The sequence below is a fragment of the Geospiza fortis genome, unplaced genomic scaffold, assembly GCF_000277835.1.
Source record: "Geospiza fortis unplaced genomic scaffold, GeoFor_1.0 scaffold11, whole genome shotgun sequence".
Lineage (NCBI taxonomy): Eukaryota > Metazoa > Chordata > Aves > Passeriformes > Thraupidae > Geospiza > Geospiza fortis.
Window position 1 is genome coordinate 6,744,520 of NW_005054304.1, and position 22,351 is coordinate 6,766,870.

At 43.1% G+C, this 22,351-nt stretch overlaps 1 protein-coding gene across 1 annotated transcript in view; it reads right to left on the minus strand.

Annotated features, from left to right (window-relative positions):
* Nucleotides 1-22,351, minus strand: part of TECRL (trans-2,3-enoyl-CoA reductase like) — a 57,474-nt gene that overhangs the window by 13,341 nt on the left and 21,782 nt on the right. The window contains exons 3-4 of the mRNA XM_005418121.2: nucleotides 11,919-11,963; nucleotides 10,489-10,592 (exon numbers count right to left, since the gene is read on the minus strand). Of these exons, the coding sequence (XP_005418178.1) occupies nucleotides 10,489-10,592; nucleotides 11,919-11,963 (149 nt within the window). The remainder of the gene's footprint in view (nucleotides 1-10,488; nucleotides 10,593-11,918; nucleotides 11,964-22,351) is intronic.

Here is a 22,351-nt window from a genome sequence, read left to right on the forward strand (position 1 = left end):
CCTTTTGTTCCAAGTGACCCCATGACTCCTGTGCTCCATTTAGACTCTGCATGATCCCAAGAGCAGGTGTGTGTTTGTGTGTGTGCAAAAATATTTAATTCAGGAGTACGAGAGCACTCATAGTGGGATACCTCACAGCCAAGGGCTTATTAGAATTTTGCCCTGATAGCAGTTGTATGGATCTGTTCCAAAATGTGAGCCCACTGTGTTTGGCACTCTGCAAACACTGTAAGGGGTAGCCTTTGCTATTTAAACCTAACACACTAAATCTAGACTCTGGTGGTGTAGGGGACAGAGGTGCAGGTAATGTGGTCAGGGAAGAGCCTGGAATGAGCTGCTTTGTTCAGTGAAGCTTTTTCTCTCTGCCATGAGCTGCACCACAAAGTACATCCATGACTGCCAGCTTTCAACATCTGCTTGGCACAAGCACATTGCAAATCTGCCAGGAGGAGTTTGGCAGGACTTAGCACCAAGTTGCATTTACTTGTCACTGCACCAAGTGCTCCCCCCTTACCCCCTGACTGATTTCAGATGTTGAAAGGAGAAGGAGAGTTTCAAGATTTAGTAAAAAATCTCTTTTTAAAAGCCAAAGCTCCAGACATAAGATAACAGAATCCTTGTGATGAACTTTGATGTAGGAGGGGGGGGATGCATGAGTGCAACTCAGAGAAGCAGCAACTTCACAGAGCTCTTGAGCTGGGGTTTGTGGAGGGGAGCAGCATCAGGGTGGGGACAGGGTTCAGCCTTGTCTGTGTGTCTGTCACACCACCCATGTGGAGGCAGGTGGTGCAGGGTGAGCCACGAGATTTGCAATCGCTCTGGGCACTGTCTGGCAGACAGGACTGTGTTTGCCTTTGTCATAACTGAGTCACACTGGCACATAGTTAAGATCAGTAACATCCGGTTTTAGGGGATGAGGCTCAATTTGCTGCAGTAGTTTTTGCTGTCCTTTAGTTTAGGTAAGTTTCAGACTCTTTGCTTCTGTTGCATCTGCCATGCTGTGATCACTGCTCTCATTCTGTGGCCTACTGATTTTAAATTTGTCATAAATGAAAAACAAGTTTCAGAAAGGCAGGCAGAGAAAACTGCTAAAAATTCCCATGAATTCAAGCAGGTGAACAGGAAAGTAGTCTTAAATTAACACAACGTTACAATTATTGGTTCTACCCACTGGCAATCAAGGGCAAGCACCATTCCTTTACTATTGATTCTCAATGATTATATGCAATTAAGCCTAACTAGTATCTTCATACTCATCCTATAGCTGACTAATTGCTGGGCTTGAGGAGTTACTTGTTGTGTCAAGGATCAGTTCAACTCATCATTTTCATAGGTGCTCAAAATTAGTAATCCCTGCTGACACATTCTGCAGAAATAATAATCACATTTTAAACAAAGGCCTGAAAGTAATAACATTGTTAGCTTGTTGTTTCTGAAAAAAAAAATCTTTTTTTAAAGTGGTCATTTAAAATACAGAGCACATTTATCCTGTAGAAATATTTAAAAAAGAAAAGAAAAAAAACCAACCAAACAAAAACACCAAACCGCAATATTTAGAAGAAAATTATTTTTTCTTTACCATCTTGTGGTCCTGCCTAGATTATTTTGATGTATTGTGTGCAACCAAATGTGGTGATCCATAATAAACACAAATATATTTTTCTGGAGGAGCAGTATGTCTCTATAACAATGAGCATATCCCAACAGGATTTAACTGTTGAGCTCATCATTAACTCCCTGAAGGGAGAAAACAGGAGATTGCCTTTTTTCTTCCACATCTGTATTTTTTTCTTCCACATCTGTACACTATTCTTCATATCTTGCACAGTGTCCAGTTCTCTTACCTTCCTTCTCTCCTCTCCAGTGTCTGACATTATATACTCTGTAGACCTCTTATTCTCAGTAACATAGAGAAAGTGCTCTTAAATGAAAGTATTTTGGAATCAAAATTCTCCCCAGCATGGTAAGCATACAGGGTACTAAAATCAAGCTTCTTTAACCATCTCAGTTATCAGTCCTCAGAGATCTGATTCAGTAACACCTAAACTGAAAGTATTTGCTATGTAAACAGCAAAACTGAGATCCAAAACCAGTCAAAAGAGAGCTAATTGGGAGTTTCCATGATCCAAGAGGCGATGGAACAAAAGATAAAACAATACAGGACAGCTAATCTGCAAATCAGCAAAGCATCTCATCTTGCATAAACCAAATTGTACCTGCTTCTCTTATCTCTTGTTCAGCTCATCGTGCCAGGAACACCTTGCTGAACAGAGTAACAGCCAGGAATTCAAATCCCAGGCCTTGTGAGGTATATTTAGGGAGGTGAATGCTGCAGAGGTGAAAGGAGTTCTTTAAAGATATTGGAAGGATTTTCTGACTGTTAGGGGTGACATAGTGTCTGACACTGTCCCAACAGGTCTGCCAAAGAGAGTGGAAAGGGTTTTGATGTGAGTTAAAGTACCATATGTACTGGCTGGGAAAAGGCAGAACAGGACAGAAGTTGTAAACACAGGCAGTGGAGTGGAGGGAATATGAAAAAAGTCCAACCAAATCTTTATAAATGAGCAGCCCACATATTAGTATCTTCACATGAGGGCATAGCTAATTCCTCTCTGTAATGTTTATGGCCTGCCCTTTCTGTAACATCACACAACCCGCCCTATCTTGTTGCCTTTTGGCATAGTCTCACATTATCTCATTTATGACAAGCAGCAGAGCTCAGGAAAGCCCATACAGCCTCTTCCACACTGATCCCTTCCTGCAGCCCTTTCCATGCCATGTAGGGCCAGTTTCCCAGGCACCAGTGCTGCCTGTGATGCTTCCTCCTCCACTGCCCACGGGATGTCAGGATGGAAACAGAGGGCATGGGATGAGGGTAATGCCTGCAGCCAGGACAATGTCTTTGGGTCACTGCCTGTAGTCCTCAGCCCAGCAAGAGATACAAAACAGCTCAGTCATGTCCTGGGTGACTGATGGAAAAGCAGCTGCAGTATATAAATTATCTAATGGACAGGGCTTCGTTTCTCTGATAAATGTGAGACAAAGGCAGTAACTGCAGGTCTGAGCCAAGGTCAGGCTGGCACAGTACATACTACACAAAGAGCTGGATTTCCTGCTATCAGACAGACAGACAGACCATTGCTGTGTGTGAGTGTACAGATCACAGCTGGGATTTCAGAGAAACCCAAGAGAAACAGGCAGTTAAATCCTCCCAAGTCCCCAGATCACTTTAAACTCAGCATATAACTGCCTTAGACTCCTTTTACAATCCCAGCCCTAAGTACTCTTGAGCTAATGATCATTAAGAAACATTATTAATTTCTAGTTTAATTTCCACTTCATACACTTTGTTACCTCATTAAAGGCCATATAGTTACCTGGGGATGATAATGGCATCATTTTAGCACCTCCCCTAAATCTTCATCTTTGTAAAAGTTTTGTATTTTCATGTTTGCAAAAATCCACAGCAGCAGCAATTTTGCATCAGGTAATACAGTTCTTAAGGGCTGCTTGAACATTCAATTACTTTTTGTTCCAGTTCTCATGGAACTGACTAATCCATTCTACAAAACCTAAATTGTGCATGGAGGGGCACCTGAAACTTCCCTTGTCTGGGCAGATTTTGTAGGGACTCAGTGTCTATGAGTATTTCAGGCTGCTGCTCAGTATTTACTGCAAATACCAGAGATAGGGACGGATTTGCTGTAGGATTTTGTAGGCAAATTGCAGCTGACTCTGGCCAGTTTCAGGAGCTGGGGAGTGAACAGTGATAGATGCTGTTTGTCCTTGAGTCAGGCCTGTGAAATAAGGGAGATGAAATCTCTACTTCCTCCTCTCTTCTCCTAAGACTGACCTGGCTGAAACCATGGCATCAGACCACTTCTTACTATGGTCAACATTCTTCCATGAGACTACAAGCCCTTTCATGTTTCTTACTCAAAATGGAAAATTATTGCAAATTAACAGATGTTATTCTTATGCACACACATACATGTATGTTGTATGTGTTTGTACTGATACATATTCAGTGAAGAATTCAAATTCTGTTTGTAACCAAACACCAGTGTGAGTTCAGGTTTTCTGCCAAATCTTTCCAGGTCTTTGACAGCATTTTGAAATCTGCCTTATAAAATGCATAATTTTAAAATGTGTATTTGTCATCTGCTACGTAGATATGTAAACAAAATAATGCTTTTTAAACACCTGGTTATTGTAAATAACCTTATCTGCGCTTTTCATCCAGAAGCCTCAGAGCACTTTGCAAAGTGGAAAATGCTGTTACTTTCTTGCCAATGTTTTGGAAGCTGAAATACAGAGAAATTCAGTGACTTGTCAAGGGCAGTGGCTTGGGTGAAGGGACACCTGGTCCTCTCAAACACTGGTTCAGTCTCTGGTTCTCTGTGCTGAACACTGGTTCACCCTGTGGTTCACTCTTCTCTGTGCTCTCCTCACACCCTGCATGGGGTCAGGCAAAACTCCCCATACAAAATAATTGTGCCAGGCTTCTGCATTCTAGAGGGACTAAAACTGCTCAATTTGCATAGATTGACAAAATGTCAACCTCCCTAGTTACTCTGAATACAAATAGGAAAATGTCTACATTTACCAGCTCTGTACATGAAACAGCTCTTTGTTCCTTAAGTAGCAGGAAGGGTTTAAACATAAAATTATGTATAACTGAAAGAAACATTTTGTTCTATTTATGTTTAGTGAATTCCCCGTACCTTCTTTTTGCACTCAAAGGGGTAAAAACTCAAGGGCATCCCTATAAATACTTAGGCATAGGTCTTTCAGTATTTACTGTGCTTAACAGTAACTAGAACCCTCAGAATTAATTTTTCTAGTAGCTCCCTAATTCCCTTTGGCAACTGAAAAATTGACACTCTGGCATGGTTCATCGTGGCATTTGTTGCTGAGACCAGAGAGAAATTATTGCAACACTGTTTGCATCATTAGAAGCAGCATCTGAGGAATCCAAATCAGCCAGCTGGGCAGTTTCAGAGATGTCTTCTTCCCTTATCAGTTCACTTCATGCTGCCACTGGGCAGTAACAAAGAGCCAGAAGTACGTGTGGCCCAAGGAAAGGCACAAACAATATAAAACCATGGCAAGAAATCAGGCAAAGGCAAGCTGTTCTCTCCTGATAACCCTGGAGGCTGAAAAATATTAGACTTAATTAAATGAAAAATAAGGGCAATCTTGTGTGTGTAGTTTGCCTTTGTGAGAGGTCACAATGTTTTAAAAAGTTCTCAGCTTTTGACTGGGATCAGCTCAAGACTTGGCCAAGTGTACCAAGGTAGAGCAACACTTAATGTGTGTTCTAGCAGAGACCTCTGCCAAGTACAAATTGTTAGGTGTAAAACAGAGGTGCTTTGCATTACAAATAGTTGTAGCTGGAAAATGTGCTGTCAAGGAAATAGTGGCTTCTTTTTTTTCCTGGAGATCATCTTCTATACCAAATTATCTATTGATCCAAGAGGCTTAGCAATGAAAAACAGTTTGACAATTTTTCTGTCTTTGGCACTTTTTTGTAGCTGTTCTTAGGGCACCCACAGATTCACACAGAATCAAACTTTCTGTTTATTTGGCACTTCTGCAAAGTTTTTCAGGTATCCACAATTCCCTGAGTGTGTTATTCAATTTGTAGGGTCCTAGTCCCACAACTAATTCTGTGTGAATTGGCCACAAAATATGGAAACCCTGATATGTATCTGCTGAGAACCATATTCAGTGACATTCTCCTCTACATCAAACAGATTTTCAGCTCTCTCTTACCTGGACCTCAAATTCCTTCTTAAGCTATGATAATATGAGTTTTCTTACCCTTGTCATCTTTACACTGTCTCACTAGTTTGCTGGGATTCCCAATCTTCAACCTTCTTCAGAATCCTCAGATCCTCTCTTTTTCCTTCTGTTGTAATTGTCTGTACTTTTACATCCCATTGAGAGGTTATAAACCTTTACTGAAATCTCTTCTCCTTCTGTTCCCAAATTAGGGAGAATATCTTAAGTCGTTCCCCATGGGGAGTCCAAGTCTAACCTCAGTGTAGAGAAGGTGGAGAAATGAGTCTGCAGCAGTTTGGCTGGTTTTTATTCCAAACCCATCAATATGCAAATTGCTTCCTATCACAATCATTCCATAGACTTCTTGGGACTGTTCCACATTCACAGGACCAATGGATTGAGCTGTGCCAGACAGCCAGAGCAAACTGCTGCTCCCCTGTTCACCAACAGCACCAAAAACTTTGATGCAATCGGGGAGAACCACACTGACCAAAACACTGCTTTCTCCTTGAGAGAACAGCAGCACCTCCTCCCACTGCCCACACCTGCTGGGCATAACCACAGAGCTTCACACACAGATCCCTTCCTGGCTTCTTGCTCATTTCCCACAGTGCCTAACTTGGAGATAAATTTGCTTGCCAGCCAGGAGAGAACAGATGAATTAGTGAAAAATGTGGATTTTCAGACTTCAAAGATGCTCCTGGGTTTAAAGAAGTATTAGTCTCTACATTTCTAAACTGAGCAGAATCTTTTTCATTGGAAAATTTGAAGTGGAGCAGTTCTGCTGCCAGCTTTACTATTTTAAGACCCTCAGGAGTCAAAGTACTTAAGCAATCCCTAATTGTAAATCACAGTAACAAAAAATATTTACTGAAGTACTGTGTTTCAGGATTATTCTTCTGAAATTCACAGGCTTGGATGTAAAATTTTTTTTTCATTTCTATGCTGTTTTCTCAGTTCTATTTGGATCTTTTTGATAGCTGGCCCAGGTAGCAAAAGGACAACAGAAGCTGATAAATCAGAAATTGCAATCTTTGCTCAAATAAGGAAAGCTTTAGCAGCAGTGTGAATTTGAGCCAGAAGAATGGATTTTTTCTGTTTTTTCCTCTTTTCACTACAGCAGCAGTGTGTATTCTTAGCAGTTAAACACCAGCAATGTTTCAAAAAGTCACCATGCCACATTGCAATTATGTAAGAAGAGGTGTCTGTCAAACATGCTTAGACCCAAAATTGCATAGAGATTAAAAATAAAAGCCATCACTCCAGTGGTGGGAATTTCAAACATCCCTGGGGGTAAAATCTTTACAGGGCCATATAGAACAAATCTATAAACTCAGCTCCCATTAGTATCTCTGCAGCATCAGTCAGCAAACCTCAACTATGCCCTCCAGGCAGGGTAAAGAAATTGGTAAGCCTTGTGCAGAAGTAAATTATGTGTTTCAGGTAATATTTGTTTTATATAAAAGAAGGGAGAGTAGAGCAAGAGTTCTAACAAATTTCATGGTACTAAGAAACAGGTTTTGTTTTGCCCCTGAATTATGTTCTGGAAATCAGACTTGAGGGCCTCCTTTCTTCTAAAAGAGCCAGCTGAGGTTGAATATCTACTTTTATTCCAGAAAAAGACCTCAGCAAATAATTGTTCCAGTGGAGGAGAATCACAAATCCCTCACCCCAGTTTGTCCTCCTCCTTCCATCAGATCAATCCAGCCTCGAAAACTTGTTGAAAACTGGTCAGCCAATCTCAGAGCTGTGGGGAAGTGTGAGCCCAGAGGAAGTCTGGCCTTTCACTGCACAGAACACCAGAAATATTTTGGTCATTGTGCAACAGTGTTTTAGGAAAGCTGAGGAGGAGGAGGAGGCATCCTTCCTGCAAGGTGCCAGCTTCTGGCAGAGGGACTAAGTAGGCAACAGGATACAACAAACCCTTGAGCTGCCAAGGTGGAGTGTGACAAGTATTGTAAATCTCAGACTGTCCATGCTCCAAAAGGGAAGATGAAGTTTCTTGGTTTTCCTAGACTTATTGATACACAAACTCTTTGTTTGGGAACAGACAGCAGCATCACCTTTTATTTTACAGCATGTTTGGAAAGGGTGCTGCTCCCAGGAGGTGGAGGTCAATTCTGTTCTCCCCTTTTAAAAACCAGAAGTCATTGTCTTGGTGCAAATTCCCAGCACTGGTGTTCTTGGCCCTCAGGTGTGATTTCCAGTGAGGTGACAGAGTCCCAGAAAACCCAACTCTGTGCTGAGGGTTCCCCTAGTCTGACCTCTGCCCAATGCATGGACCTCTGGAGAACCAACATGTCTCCATGTTCTTCTGGATCTATTTTTGGAGTCCAGAACTGAATGTGGCCCTCTGTACCTTAGCTATCATTTTGCTGACAAGATAAGAATATTTTTATTCTGTGCTTTGTTTATTTAAATGTCAAACCTTTAAATCAGAAATCTCCTTCACTGTGTGCATAAATGTGGTAGAGCATCAAGGGGGATGGGAGCACAGGAGATCTAAAGACAGTAAAAACGGCAGTAAAACTACACATCCTGTGTACAAATGCATTTCTAATTGCTGTTGTTAGAGTACAGTCTTCTGTGAACGTTTTCTCTATTGCTATGGACTAGCTATAATATAAAAGTCTCTTGACTGTTTAAATGACGTGGCTAGGAAGAAGATTTCTCCCACTGAGAATGGAGACAATTTAGAATATGGAGCAGAATGGGATAAGATGAATATTCAAAAACTCACAGAGTCAACTTTTTGCATGCAGATTAACTCATTAAAAAATGCCACTGCCTGCAGTACCTACCCCTGGTCATAACTGCAGTATTTATAATGGGATATTAAGCTTTAGTTATGTTACTGTCTTAGGCTACATAAACCACCAGGAAAAGAGAGAATAAATAAGGTTCTTGTAGATTACTTAATTGTAGCAAACAGGAAGCTGCAGTAATCACAATTTTGCTTTGCAAGGGAATTCCATGGTTGAGAGGTGGTGGAATGGATTCGTGAAGGAAACGGGACTAGCATTAATTAGTGTGGTCCCAGCAGGCCATTAATCAGGATGGGGTAAAGCCTCAGTAAACTCACAGACCTCTACTCAAACAGGTAGGTCACACTGTGGGAAATGCTTCAGCTCCACTGAAGTAAACTCTTGGTCACCCCCTGGGGATTTGGATCTTTTCAGAACTAGGAAGGATGGACACAGGTCATCTTCTTCTTCACAGGGACTAAAAGCTGCCAGAATTTGTGCTTGTCAGGAGAGGGAGAAGTGCATGTGATCTCAAGCAGCTGGGATGGAGATGTGACCTTATAGAGCTGATCAAGAGGCTGGCTTTTCCCAGGTCAAGGGTTACTGTTGTGGCACCAACCTTCACCTTGAGTGTATGTTTCAACAGATAAGGAACTGTAAAGTAGCATGTCCATTCCAAGTGTCTTGTAGGAATGCTTCCTAGCCTATAGTGACCTATGGGAGAGAGGAACTGGGACTATCACCTGCAAGCTGCTCAAACACCTGACACTCAAAAGCTCCATCCTTGTAGGCACAGCCAAGGAAGGACACTGGCTCGTAGTCCCTCAGTGTGAGTGGGGTGGGATCTGTGGGCTGCCTAATAATTTGGCCAACAGCCATGACGCCAGTTAGCAAAAAACTCACTTGCTTTATCAAAGGAATTGCAAGCAATCAGTGGTTTGCTTTCCATTGCCATAAGTAGTCTTTTCATAGCTTTTATGGCTTTCAGAAACTGTAGGTCTGTCTTACCTGTGTTTCTCACTGCAGAAATTGGGAATCTCAATCTTGGTTACCCAATGTACAGATGTGGCTGTGTGTTACTTCAGCTCAACATGCAAACTGCAGCAAAAGCTTGGTCAGAGTGACTGTGAGACTCCTCTCAGCTCCTCCACATGTGCCTGGTGCAGGACATTGGAAAGGTCTCTTCTTCTCCCATTCCTTCACTGTCCTTTCAAACCCTTCTACTGTCTTCTGTCTTTGGGCTGTGAAAGAATTTATTCACTTCTCACTTTCCCAAAGGAGCCTGTAGGGTTAGAGTTCCCTATATCCCATTGGAGTGGAATGTACGGCCTTTCTCTCAACACCCTGACCTTCCCACAGCTGCTTACAGGAAAATAACTAAAGTCAAACCAGGTCTACATACAGCATAAGATAGGTACTATTGTCATGGCAAATGTTTCTGTTTTACAAGGAGATTCCAAAGTTTTTACTCTTGAGCCTGGCTGGACATCTCCTGCCTGAAATCCTTGGCCTGTCTCAGAGCTGTTCTTTGCTTGAACAAAGAGTAAGGTATTTCCATCCAATTATTTTCCTGAATTAGTAACAGGATTACTAGAGATCCATATTTTCTTTATAATATCCTTTCACTTTGAAAGCTGAGGAGTCTTTCAGAAAATTAATGTATTTGGCTACAGTTCTGCATAGGCATATGAGTCCAAGATAAGCTAAAACTGTTTTTTAAAATTGGGTTTTTTCCCTCAGGCAATATTTTTATGTTCCCCTTCTAATCTTTAATTGGAAGTCAAGAGTTAGCATATTGATAACTTGGCTCACTCTCCATTTAATTCTGTTTTGAGTGCTGATAATCTAATTACACCATTTTACATAAGGAAGCACAGGCTGAGGAAGTTGAAGCAATTTGATGCCAAAACATATGGCCCATTAAGATGTATCATGCTGACTGTTACAAGGACATACTTACTGTGGTCCAACCAACCTGCTGACCCAGGTCTGTGAAATACAGTGTAATGATGGAGGAGACAGCAAGGCTTTGGATGCTGATGGAATCCTTCAAAAAGGGCCCGTCTGCAGTGACAAAAATGGAAGAGGAGATGGCGTGAACAGCAGGACCCTCTCAGGGGCTCAGCACAGTGCTGAGGCTGCCCTGCTAGTGCTCCAGATGTAGGCCCAGCTTGGATTCTGATTTACTTTGGTGACCTGGTACCTCTTCTCCAGGTTAGCAGCTCAGAGCTCTTCCATGAGAGCTGTTCCCTTCCCATTTTAACAAAAGTGTTTGGCTGCAGTGACACAGGGCAGCAGTGTGTGACAGCTGTACACTGCTGTCCCTGTTAATGTGGCCCAGCAGACACAGGCCATGCAATCACACACACAGCTCCACAGGGCACCCCTTGTTCTGGCTTGCAGGACTAATGGCAAAGTCTGTGTTACACAGCCTCTCCCTCACTGACACATTTTGCTGAAGCATTTGCATTCTCAGGCTGTTTTACAGCACGCAGTGCCTGATGTTGAATCCAACTTCTTGGGCTAAGGCTCACGAGCCAAGATTTCTTTGCTGGCTGTCTGACCTAGGCAGACCAGGTGTATCTGAGCATTACATTACTGTCTGCAGTATTCTGGGGCATCTGCTTTCAGTCCTAATGGATCTAGAGTGTGCAGAAGGACACATGAAAGAACAATATTCGGTTTGCTTTTTTTTTTTAAATATAGGCAGTGAGCTGGCTATTGGAAAAATCCAACAGCCACTGGCACAGGATGTTCCCATGGCTGCAGCACCTTTTTGCTCTTTTCTTTTATGTATGGTCTCCCTTTCAATATACATTTGTTGACTGCTTACATCAGTGAGGGTGCTAGATTCTATCAGGTCCTGCTGGAATTTAGCACCCATCAGCCTCATTTTCTATGGCTTTGCAATTCTACACATCCACAGAGCAAACACCAAACAGCTTCTGGCAACTTTGTCTTCCACTGCCATGTCCACCAAGAACTTGTGGACTGACACAGAGGCTGCCTCTGGCAGCCAGCTGCAACTTCTGGTGAGGCAGTGAGCAAATATGAAAACAGGTAATGCAGTGAGGGAAGGAAGGGGTTGAATGGGCTTAAACCTGCCTTGTCTTCACTGTGTGATCATACACAGTATTCTGGAACATTTCACTCAGTGGTTATGAAAACCATTACTAATGAGAAAAACTAGTAAGGTAATAATGGATGTCAGTTGATGAGAATGTACCAACAGCTCACCCAATAACATGAATAGAGAGAGCAATGCTGTGAGGAGGAGAATCTGCCAGAGGATTAGTAATACATTAGGTGGATTAGTAATTAGTAATACATTAGGTGGATTGGTAATTAGTAATACATTAGGTGGCTGTACTCAGCCATATGAATACTCACTGCATTCCAGTTGCAGGCCAACACGGGATGGGTACCACTGGGGACCTGTTCCAATCACAAAGCATGGCTGTTAATTTCGTGATAGAAAAGCTAAATTTTTGTTAGGTTTGGGGTGGGTTTTTTTCAGCTGATATCTACAGAAGTGAGATGGAATAAAAAACACCTTTCTGTTGGTCTTGTCTATACAGGGAGAATACAAGAGAGCTGGGAGGAGCCCACAATAAATGCATTAGAGCATGAATCCCTTCTCCCATTTCAGTGTTGGAAGGGCCAATCTCAATGCTGAATGCTCCATCAGCACAGCTTGTGTGTGCAACACTGGGAAATATAGAGAGGATACTGTTTATTACTGTATTTGCCAAAACTCAGTACTAAATGTATCAGCCTTGCCCCTCCTTCTAAAAAATATGCCTGTGCTAGAGTCTGGGTCCAGGACTTTGTGTTTCCCACTTAGGAATGTAAAACCTAACTAGGCATGTGCAGCTTGTATTAGCTCTCAACCAGAAATTAATCAGGGAAATAGAGGCACGGAAAGTAGAAGCACATGGATAGCTAATGCTGGGTGACTTATGATTCCCTTGATACCCCCAACTTGAGGATGTTTCCTAGAAGTAGATTTTTAAATGCTCTAGTTTAAAGGTCATTCCAAAATGCACAACAGCAGTTAGTTGTTGTTATTGGATTCCCTTTGGTGATTTGGAGCAGAGACCTGTCAGGTTGGTCAAACGGGTATGGATCTCCAGCTGCATTTACTTCCCTTGGTGTTGGAGTAAGCAGGGAATCACCAACACACTGCAGAGGGGATCATGGATGTTCAGGTTGTTAACTTGGCCAGCTCTTGAGTTCCTCTGTGCAGAAGGCTGTGCTTCTACAGCAGGGCTGCTGAATGGACAGTACAAACACTCCTCCTTTGCATCACAAGGGCAATTTTGCTTAACCCATACACACTCCTTGGTTTGCTGTTGAAGGTTCTTAGGGCTGACCTAGCACATTTCTGGGCTCAGCTGAAGTAATGTGGTGAGAACTTCCACAGTACACGGTGTTGACTGACATTCGGGGGAAGCAAAGATTGTCAGAGAAAAGTGAGGAACCTACTGCAGTATCACCACCCCCAGCCATTTCTGCCACACATTTGTCTTTATTTCCTCTGACACACCTGAAGACAGTTGATAGCCTGAAGATTTGCTTTGTCTTTTCAATTCAAAGCCTATGTGAAATTGCTCAGATTTTTTTTTAGATGTATCTTACAACTCTTAGTGATCCTGTGTTTAATGTACAAATATTCCCCTACCTTTAAATGGAAACAATTGTTTGCAGTGACTGTGATTAAACGTGGAAACATTTGCCCCAAGAAGCTGTGGGATCTCCTTCACTGGACATAGTCAAGCCTTGTCTGGGGATGACCTTGAACAGTCTTATAGGGCTTTAAAGCTGGCCCTGTTCTGAGCAGGAACCTGGATCTGGAGATGAGCTCTGGAGGTTGTTTCTACCTAGCTTAGTTCAGGGTGATGAGGAGAGCTTGTTCAGTGCACCAGTTGCCAGCTGGAGGGGAAGGAGCTGTACAGGGTGTGCACTGTGCAGTGACACTCAGCACACTCATTTCAAAAGCACTTGGTCTGACTTTTGTTGACAAGAACAGGCATTAGATGAACCCATGAACCAGGGCTAATAGCAGGAGGTGAAACATCCATCAAGTAAGTTGCAAACATTTTTTTCAAGGTACCACAACAATCCACGGCTATTAAAGATAACAAAGGGAAGATAGAGAAGGAGCAGCTGTCTGACTTGTCAGGGAAGATATGATTTGCTCCAGGACAGCAGATATCAATAGTTATTTGGGAGCCTGAAATGCAATGTATTTGTGTTAAATTGGAATCTTCCCCCCAGCTTCCCCCCTTCATATTACAGTATGTTTCAATAAAAGTCAATTTACCTGATCCTGTGGCAATGCTCTTTTAGGTATGGCTCATAATCTTCACAAGGGCAAACAGAGGTTGCGCATTTAAGCACGTCATCCCACATTTCCAGTCCTTTAGCCTCAGTACACCATTATGCTCAAACATACTCAAAGATTTAGACAGATGGAAGTGTGCCTCTGCTTCTCCTCCTCTGCAGTGACCTTGTTCTTACATCAGTGTGTCTCTGGTTTCCTGGCCATGCTTGGAAAGCTGTATGCATTCTTCTGGAAGGATCTGGAAGTAGTTGTTCCTTCCCTGCTCTTACTCTTGGTAGGGGGCCACTAGCTAATGTCAAGTGGAAATGCTAAATGGAGTGGGGGACAAAGCCCAAACACGTTTCTATGTTTGAGTGAGATCACCAAAGCTTCTCACTTTCAGTCTTTACTGGCAGCAGATGCTAGCAAGGCTGTTCCCAAGTGTTAGCTGCCCAGGGTCCTGCAGAAACCAGCATTTCTTTCTGGGGAGAAGTGTGACCCCACAAGGAGTCTGCTCTCCTGCCTTGATAAGGCTTCTTTCAGATAGGAAATCTCACACATTCCTGGGTGTCCTGCTCATCACTTGGGAACAGTCATACAAAGGGACCCTGGCCCCACCTCTCACCACTTATTTGCCTTCCTCCTATGACTATTTTCCACAGGGATCCTCCAAAAATCTCACTAGAACAGCTCTGGATTTCTGTTTGGCAATGTGGGAAGATATTCCAATCCAGCCTGCCTATGGCAGACACACATTCCTCTCATTCCTGTAGCAGGAAAGTTCTCTTTTCTTTAAAGAGTGAAAAGAATCCAAACTGAGGGACTAATTATCACTTGTGTTAATTCTTGCTACTGCCTGTAGCAAGAATTAACAGAATGAGGGGTTGATGGCTCTCTTGGCTGTCCAGAGCCAGGGCTGTCTGGCAGAGCAGCTTCACCTGGCGCCAGCAGGAGTTCAGGAGTGCCTGTGGAGAGTCCTGCTCCCAGACAGGGGAAGCACACACATCACTAAGGGCAGCAGAGGCACAGCTGCAGCTGTGGGCAGCACTCGAGGGCGCCTCTGCACTCCCACACCTGGCAGAGCTCCCCTTGCTTCCAGTCTAAAGCTGAAGGCTTTCTCTTTTGCAGGGTTGTTTTGGGGGGCGTTTAGCAGTGTATAATTCCCAGATTTTTCTTATTAATGTTTTCTATTGCTGCCTCCTGCAGAGATTAATGGCAATCCAAGGCCATGGGTGACAGAAGTTTCTCTTGTAACTCCTGTTGCATCTAAGATCAGGCATACATTAATATTTACTTTCTGACATTTTGACGGTGCATCAGAGCTCAGCCACAGCAGGTCACAGTCTCTGTATAATCCTTGTGGTTAGCAGAGCTGTTCAGCTCCCTTTTGCAGGGTTTATGGGTTTGGATGTGTATTTCACACTTGGAACAAAGTTGTAAAAATAACATTTCGGCTCACTTATATCCCAGACTGGCTTTGACTTGGAAAAGCAGCTACAGACTGTTCAGAGAGTAAGAGTGGCCATAGTGGTTCAAACCACAGGTCTGTTTAGCCAATATTACATCCTCTAATGTTTAGTCAATACTGTGGTTCTTCCATATCTATTGCATTTCTAGCATTTATGTAAAACAGCTCTGGTTCCTCTCTTTGCAGCATCATTGGACAGCTGTTGAAATGTCTTCCTAGTTTTCCATCTCTCTTTGATTACTTCTACTCTGCGGGCTTATCCTTCTCTGGAAGGCTGCTTGCCTCAGACCCCAATATGGTCATCCCCCAACTGCACGTTGCCACCTGAAAGCTTTGCCCATTCCTCAGCTGAAAAGTCATTCACAAATCCCTTGCATTTAAGGAATCAATTTCATTCTTCTTCACTGTGCAACTTGATTTAGCTGAGGATGTTCCTGGCCATGGCAGGGAGGCTGGACTAGATGATCTCTGATTGTCCATTTTAACCCAAACTGTTCTACAGCTCTGTGTGTTATTTAAGACATGAACATAACACACATTCTGTGTGTTGCAATTCTGTTATGAATCAGGCAAAGTTATATCTATGTGTACAGGCTTCCATTAGTCTGGAAGTGTAAGCAATTATGACAGGTCTTAAGTCTTTGACCATATTCCATCTTCTCTATCAGGAATTTTTTTCCAACTTTGCATTTAAAAAATCCATACATTTATTAAAAAAAAACACTTTAAATATTTTAATTCTATGATGTTTAAGGCATCATAATTTTTCCAAACAGGATGGTATTTGCTTGGAAAGCACCTCAGTGTTTACCTTTAATAACCTCTTTTAAAAAATGGATCTGAGGAAAAATATTTAATTTTGTGTGCGTTATTTGTTGTACTTGTCCATGTTTAAAAGAGAAATTAAAATACAAGCAAACTGACAGGACACATAAAAACAGACAGCCACCTTTAATTTTCCCATAGCCAGCTATGGAGTTACCTATTAATACTGGCTATAAAAAGGAGATGAAGTGCTGTCAAACAACCATACAAATACCAGCTAAAATGACAGCCTCAGTGCCATGCCCAGCTGCAAATATCACTGCACAAAAATGCACAGAAAACTAAATTCCACTGGTCCTGCTGCCCACATGGCAGGTTTTTTTTCACTGCCTGTATACTAGAATTCCAGTAAATGAATGGGCTAATCAGACAATCCTAGGAAGCAAGAGCAGTAAGAAAAGCCCCTATATGCAGCTTTAACACTGTCCAAAGGTACTCTGGACATGACTCAAGCTGACCTTAATGTGTGCTCCACCACTTAAATGTCACAAAATGTTTTGAAAATTTAACAGTTAAGAAATCTAAGTACTTAGTACTTTTCAATAGTTGTGAAATTGAAGGAATCAATCTAATTTTTAATAAGTTTCTTAAAGAATCTTCTACAAAAAAAATTAGCGCCTTGTCTGCTCTGCAGTAAATTGCACAATCAAATGCCCATTTGTCACAAAGTATTTATGAAGTTTCGTGAGCCTGTATGAGAACAAAGGTAACATGATGAAAAACTCCCTTGCTGGGGAATTCAGTGTGTTCCTTAGAATGCAGACCTGCAAAAGCTATTCTGCTGGGGAGAGAGGAGTCTAAGAAATGCAAAACACAACTGACAGACACAATTTGGAGATAATTAGCAGATTGACTTTCCATCATCAGCTAATTTTATTACCAGTTAAATTGTTTGTTTCTCATTGTATTTCGCCACCCATGCATCTCTAATAACAAATAGCCTTAATAATTACAAACAATACCTGCTGTGATATGAATAGGGTGATATGAACAACAAAATTACTATAATCAATCATCAGCAGCATGTTGCTTAAATTTGCAGAAACAGTGGAAATTCCAAGGAACCACTGCGGCACCAACCTCCCTTATCTGATGACAAAAATGTTGCAGATGAGCTGAGAAGTGTAAGAGCACCTGCTCCTGTGAACTGAGCATGGCTGCAGTGCATTCCACCACCTTGACCACATGGCAGTTTTGGTACCCATGCAGCAATAACAAGAGTTTGCTAGGAAAGATTCACATTGTAGTATGTGTGGGTGTGCTGGCTTTGTGCATCATTTATAGAGACAGGCAGATTATCTTAAAACTTGCTGAGGTCTTTCCTTGACAATAAACAGTGAACAAATACAGCTGTCCCTTGTATGTGATCAGACAGTGGCCATGCTGTTGTCTCCCTTGGTCGCAGCTGCCCTGTCTGAGTGTTCCCAGGAACACTTCTGAGAAAACAAGGATAGAGACATCACCATGCCAGCAACCACAGCCTTTGCAGGGCTGAAGTTTGCCTACTTCTGCTTCACTGAGCTGACAGCAGGAAAAGCAGGATGCTGAAATGACTGGAAGCTATTGCTTTCTGCTTTTATTTGGAAAAAAGGGCTGTGTGATTTATTGTGCTAACATTGCACTCGAGTGATTCCTGGACATGATGGCAGAAAGCAAAGCACACCAAGGAAAGCACAGAAAAACTAAGCTGGGCCACAAGATCAAGAGAGAAAGTATCTGAAGTGATTGCTTACTGTGCTTGCCTCCCCTGTAATAAATGGCAGCGGCTGAGAGCTGCAATCTGCACGACCAGCCCTCTTGAAGGATTGCAGCTCTCAGCAGCACCCTGGGGCAAGCAGGGCCACAGCATCTCTTCACATGGCCCCTCTCAGAAGGCCCTCCTTGGCTGCAGGCCAAGAGATGTTGTGACACACTAAGTGCCAGCACAGTCACCTGGGTCTATTTTCCAGGGCTAGTGCAGAGCCCAGCTCAGGCCAGGCCCCTCCAGGTACCACTTGGCTGGCACCCGACTGAGCTCCTGAGCCCAGCAGGGCTCACAAGGGTCAGGCTACCAATTGTGTGCTGCTTCCACCTCTTGCTAAGTCTTTAGGGCACAGGCTGACCTCGGGAGGGCACTTCCTGGATCCAGGATCATTCAGCTAGGCTGTGTTTTCCTGGTAGGAAAAGAAGGACCTTTGAGAGGTGTATCAGCATATTTAAAGAGCAGGAGCAGATCTTGAGCTAGATCCATGTTTTTATGGGAAGTTAGTGGAAAGAGTAGATCCAGTGTTCAGTAATATCTCAGTAGAGTACTGAAATGGATGTTGGTTTTAATGGCTCCATAGCTGGGGATAAATCCCTTTTCTTTGTCAGCTTTTTTCCCTGAATATTCTCTCTGATTTGTTTCATTTGTAAGCTTTCCAGGGAAGATCTTTGGCCATGTCTTTTACAAAGGCACCTTGAACTCTAGTTGCTATGGGGACACAAAAAAGCACTTTCTTAATGGCATGTGGAATTTAAAAAATTAGCTATTTGATCATAAGCATCCATTTTTTTCCTCTGGTTTTTGCAGTACTTGAATTCATCAAGCTACACCCACAGTGCTGAGGGAGAGCAGGCAGTGAGCTGGCTGAGCTGATGTCTCCAGACACACTGGCCAAGTGCTAAGGACAGGCTCTGGCCCAGAGGCAGGACAGCATGCGCTTCCCACAGACTACTGAGCAAGTGAACCCTTGTCTGACTGAATATCTGGCTAAATGCTTCTGCTTCACCTGTTCATTATTCCCATTGGCCTTAAGGGTTTAAAATCTGTGACCACCCATTTTTCCAACATAAAGTCATGCAGCAGTCACCCTGGCAGCTCCGCTGAAGCCTCACAGAGACTGGTCCAGAAGGTTTTTCAGAGCATACCTAATGTCTCTATAGCACAATGCACATAATTCCGGCACCCATTGCCCTTAAGAAAACTGTCAGAATTTTGCCTTTCTTTCCCAGGACCTGGCAAAAAAAGGATAGCCCTGTCCATATGTTGGTTGCTGGGAGCAGTTCAGCTGCTGTGACTGTGCCCAGATGTGAAGCTCCAGCCTGTGGGACTCTGCACTGCACCTTGAGTCCCAAATTTACTTGAATGCATTTTCATTTAAAAAACTTATATAAATGCCTGAACTTGTTGAGGAACAGAACACTCCCCCCACACCTTTTTTTTCCCTACTGAAAAAAAAAAAATTAAACTCTCATACTTCAGCTATATTCTGATTCAGGCAATAATGGACAAATTTCTTAAGAGTCAGCATAGTTTTTCTTAATGGAGATTGATTCTTATTAGTGGTAAACAAAATATTGTTCGTCATTTGGATGTCAATTTATGTCACTGAGATTAACCTTTCAATATTCCTTCTGAAACAGTTTGTAAATGAAAGCAACTGTGGAATTTCAGATGAGCAAAAAACATCAGGGAAAAAAAACAACCAAGCATGCAACATTTAGATGCATATGTTAATATTTTTCTGCATTGTTTTTCCTTTGCACTTCCAAAAAATCAAGGAGAAAAGGGAAAAGCCAGCCCTGTGCATTTCCATTTTCCATGTAGCCTGCTGCAGAAAGCATAATTAATTTTGATCTTTCTGAGTGAATTTGCATTTAAATTAATGTGCGTGGGCAAAGGAAGGGAAAGGGAATGAAGCTCACCTTCTATTTCATTAATAACAGCCACAGACCAGAATACAAAGAAACAAGAAAATAGGTGCTCTGACAAGCCTGGAGCTGGAAGGAACTTTTCTGTGGGGGGCTGCCCTTCAGGGAGGTGAGGAGGGGCTGAGCAGGTGGTGCTGCGCAGGGACAGCAGCGTGACCCCCACGGGCAGTGGCACTGCAGGGCTGCCCTCACACACACTGCAGGGTGCCAGGGGCTGGCCAGAGCAGCTGGGCTCTGCCCAGTGGGTTTGGGCAATCTTTGGGCCAGGGATGCCCAGGAAGGGCTGTGTCTGTCACCCGTGCACTCTGACAGAGCTGGGTTTGCTTCATAGTTGCAGACAGTTGGCTCTGAAATGCCTGCCCAAATTAAAAGAGAGACGAAGAATTTATGCCAAGTGAGGGTCTGTATTCTGGTAGCTGTCTTTGCCTTTGAGTCTCCAATCTCCACAAGTCTGGAAAGGGTAACAAAGATAATTGTTCAGGTATCAGGGACTGTGAGAATTTGAGCAAGATTCTCTTCCTAAATATAAGCTCCATCAATGAAGCCTTCGCATGAAGGCAACACAAACTGAGAAATTGCACATTAAGAAACGCACATTTGCCAAACTGTGTTTCAGGGCTGAAAAAGATCCTTCCTTCTCTGTCTTCTCACCCATAGTTTGGCATGGGATTTCTAAAAATGCAGCTTAATATTTGGTGGTTTATGGAATCATTTGCTGTCTATCTCAATCCATAAATGCTCAATCAATGTCTATCTCTGCTGGTGTGGAGGTACCAGCCCTGACAAGGTTTTCACTGGCAGCAAAGCAGAGCATTTAAACCCAAGGTATCTAGCCACCCTTGTGGTCTCAGGAAACACAGGCAGTAAGCTATTTAGGCCTGTTTAAAATGTTCCTTTTAAAGCCTTTGTTCCCGCTCATCCCATGCCAGGTTCTGAGGGAACAAACAGTGCTGTGCCTTGCAGTGTCATGGATGTGCAGTGCTTCAGGACACTGATAGCACAGGGCACTGCTGCCTCCCTGCACAAAGCTCTGGTGTGGCTGCTGCAAGCAGCACTGATGCTGAGTGCATTTGGGTAGCAGCTCTCCACAGAGCTGCAAGAGGGACAGAGAGCAGGGAACTGGTGAGGTCAGTGTTTCAACCAGTGCTGTTTGCATGCTGCCTGAATGCATTTCAGTGCCAACGAAGGTTACAGCAGGACTGTGGCCCTGCTGGTTTTATATTCCAGCATCAGAAAGTACACAGTGGTCCAGCAATCACAGCTGATACAGGAAAGATGGCTCAAAAGTTCATTTGTGCCTTCCCTGCTGATGTACTGGGAAGAATCCTACCCCAGGCTCTAGCTGTTTCTTTAAAAGCATTCCACAGTCAATTAGCTAATAAAGTATGCTAATTAAGTATAATTTTCTTTCAATATTGACTGTCCAGGGGATATTGCTCTCTCCAGCCACTAAGCTGATCAGGATGCTTTCCCTTACTGACCCCCAAAGCAATGTGGGTTTTGTATCTAATGGCCACACCAATGCCATCAACAATTAACTGAGCACATTTGAATTGACACGATTTCGTCCTGAGAACAAATTAACTTCTCATAAATTCATTGGTAAATTCACCACACTGAAAATTAATCCCCACTAAGAACAGGGCTAAACTGTAATTTCTCCAGCAGCAGTGAGAAAAAGGCAGCAGAGATCTGCCCTGTTCTGGCAGCAGATCAGACACTAGCATGGGAACCAGAGGCTGTCATGTTCCACTGTCCTTCCTGGGAGAAGCTTTTTAGAGCTGGCTTAATTCCCCCATCCCACCACTTTATTTAGGCTGTGGAAAGGCTTTTGTGCCTCAGAAGCCCTGCTATGAAGCTTGAGGGGACCTTATCACTCTCTACAACTCCCTGAAAGAGGTGGTAGGAGGGTGGGGGTCAGGCTCTTCTCCAAGGCAGCCAGTGTCAGGATGAGAGGACATATCCTCAAGCTGAGCCAGGGGGGTTCAGGCTGGACATCAGGAGGAATTTCTTCATGTAAAGTGTTCTAAACATTGGAATGGACCGCCCAGGAAGGTGGTGGAGTCACCATCCCTGGAGGTGTTCAAGAAACAACAGAACGTGGCACTCAGTGCTGTGGTCTAGCTGATGAGGTGGTGATCAATCAAAGGTTGGATGCAAAGATCTCAGAGGCCTTTCCCAACCTAAAAGTTGATTAGCAAAGTACTTTTCCACAGCTTTACAGACACAGCCTATAAGGGCTTTGATTGTGGTGACACTGCTTGGTGAGTTTTCATTCTCATATCTGAGGGATGATGTTTCATCCCAATCTATACGGCAAACACTTCGTGGCCTTTGAGCACCTCTGCTGCTTCCCCTCGGTAAATGTGACAGGCACAGCTCATCCAGGCTGTTTGTGCACTCTGAACTTGCAATCTAATGGCAGAACATAAAAAAAATATTGCCTTCCACTGGTATGTATTTAAACCAGAGCAACATACATTGTTCCAGTATAACTCACACATCATTTGTTTCAGCAGTGAGTAATTTTCAACA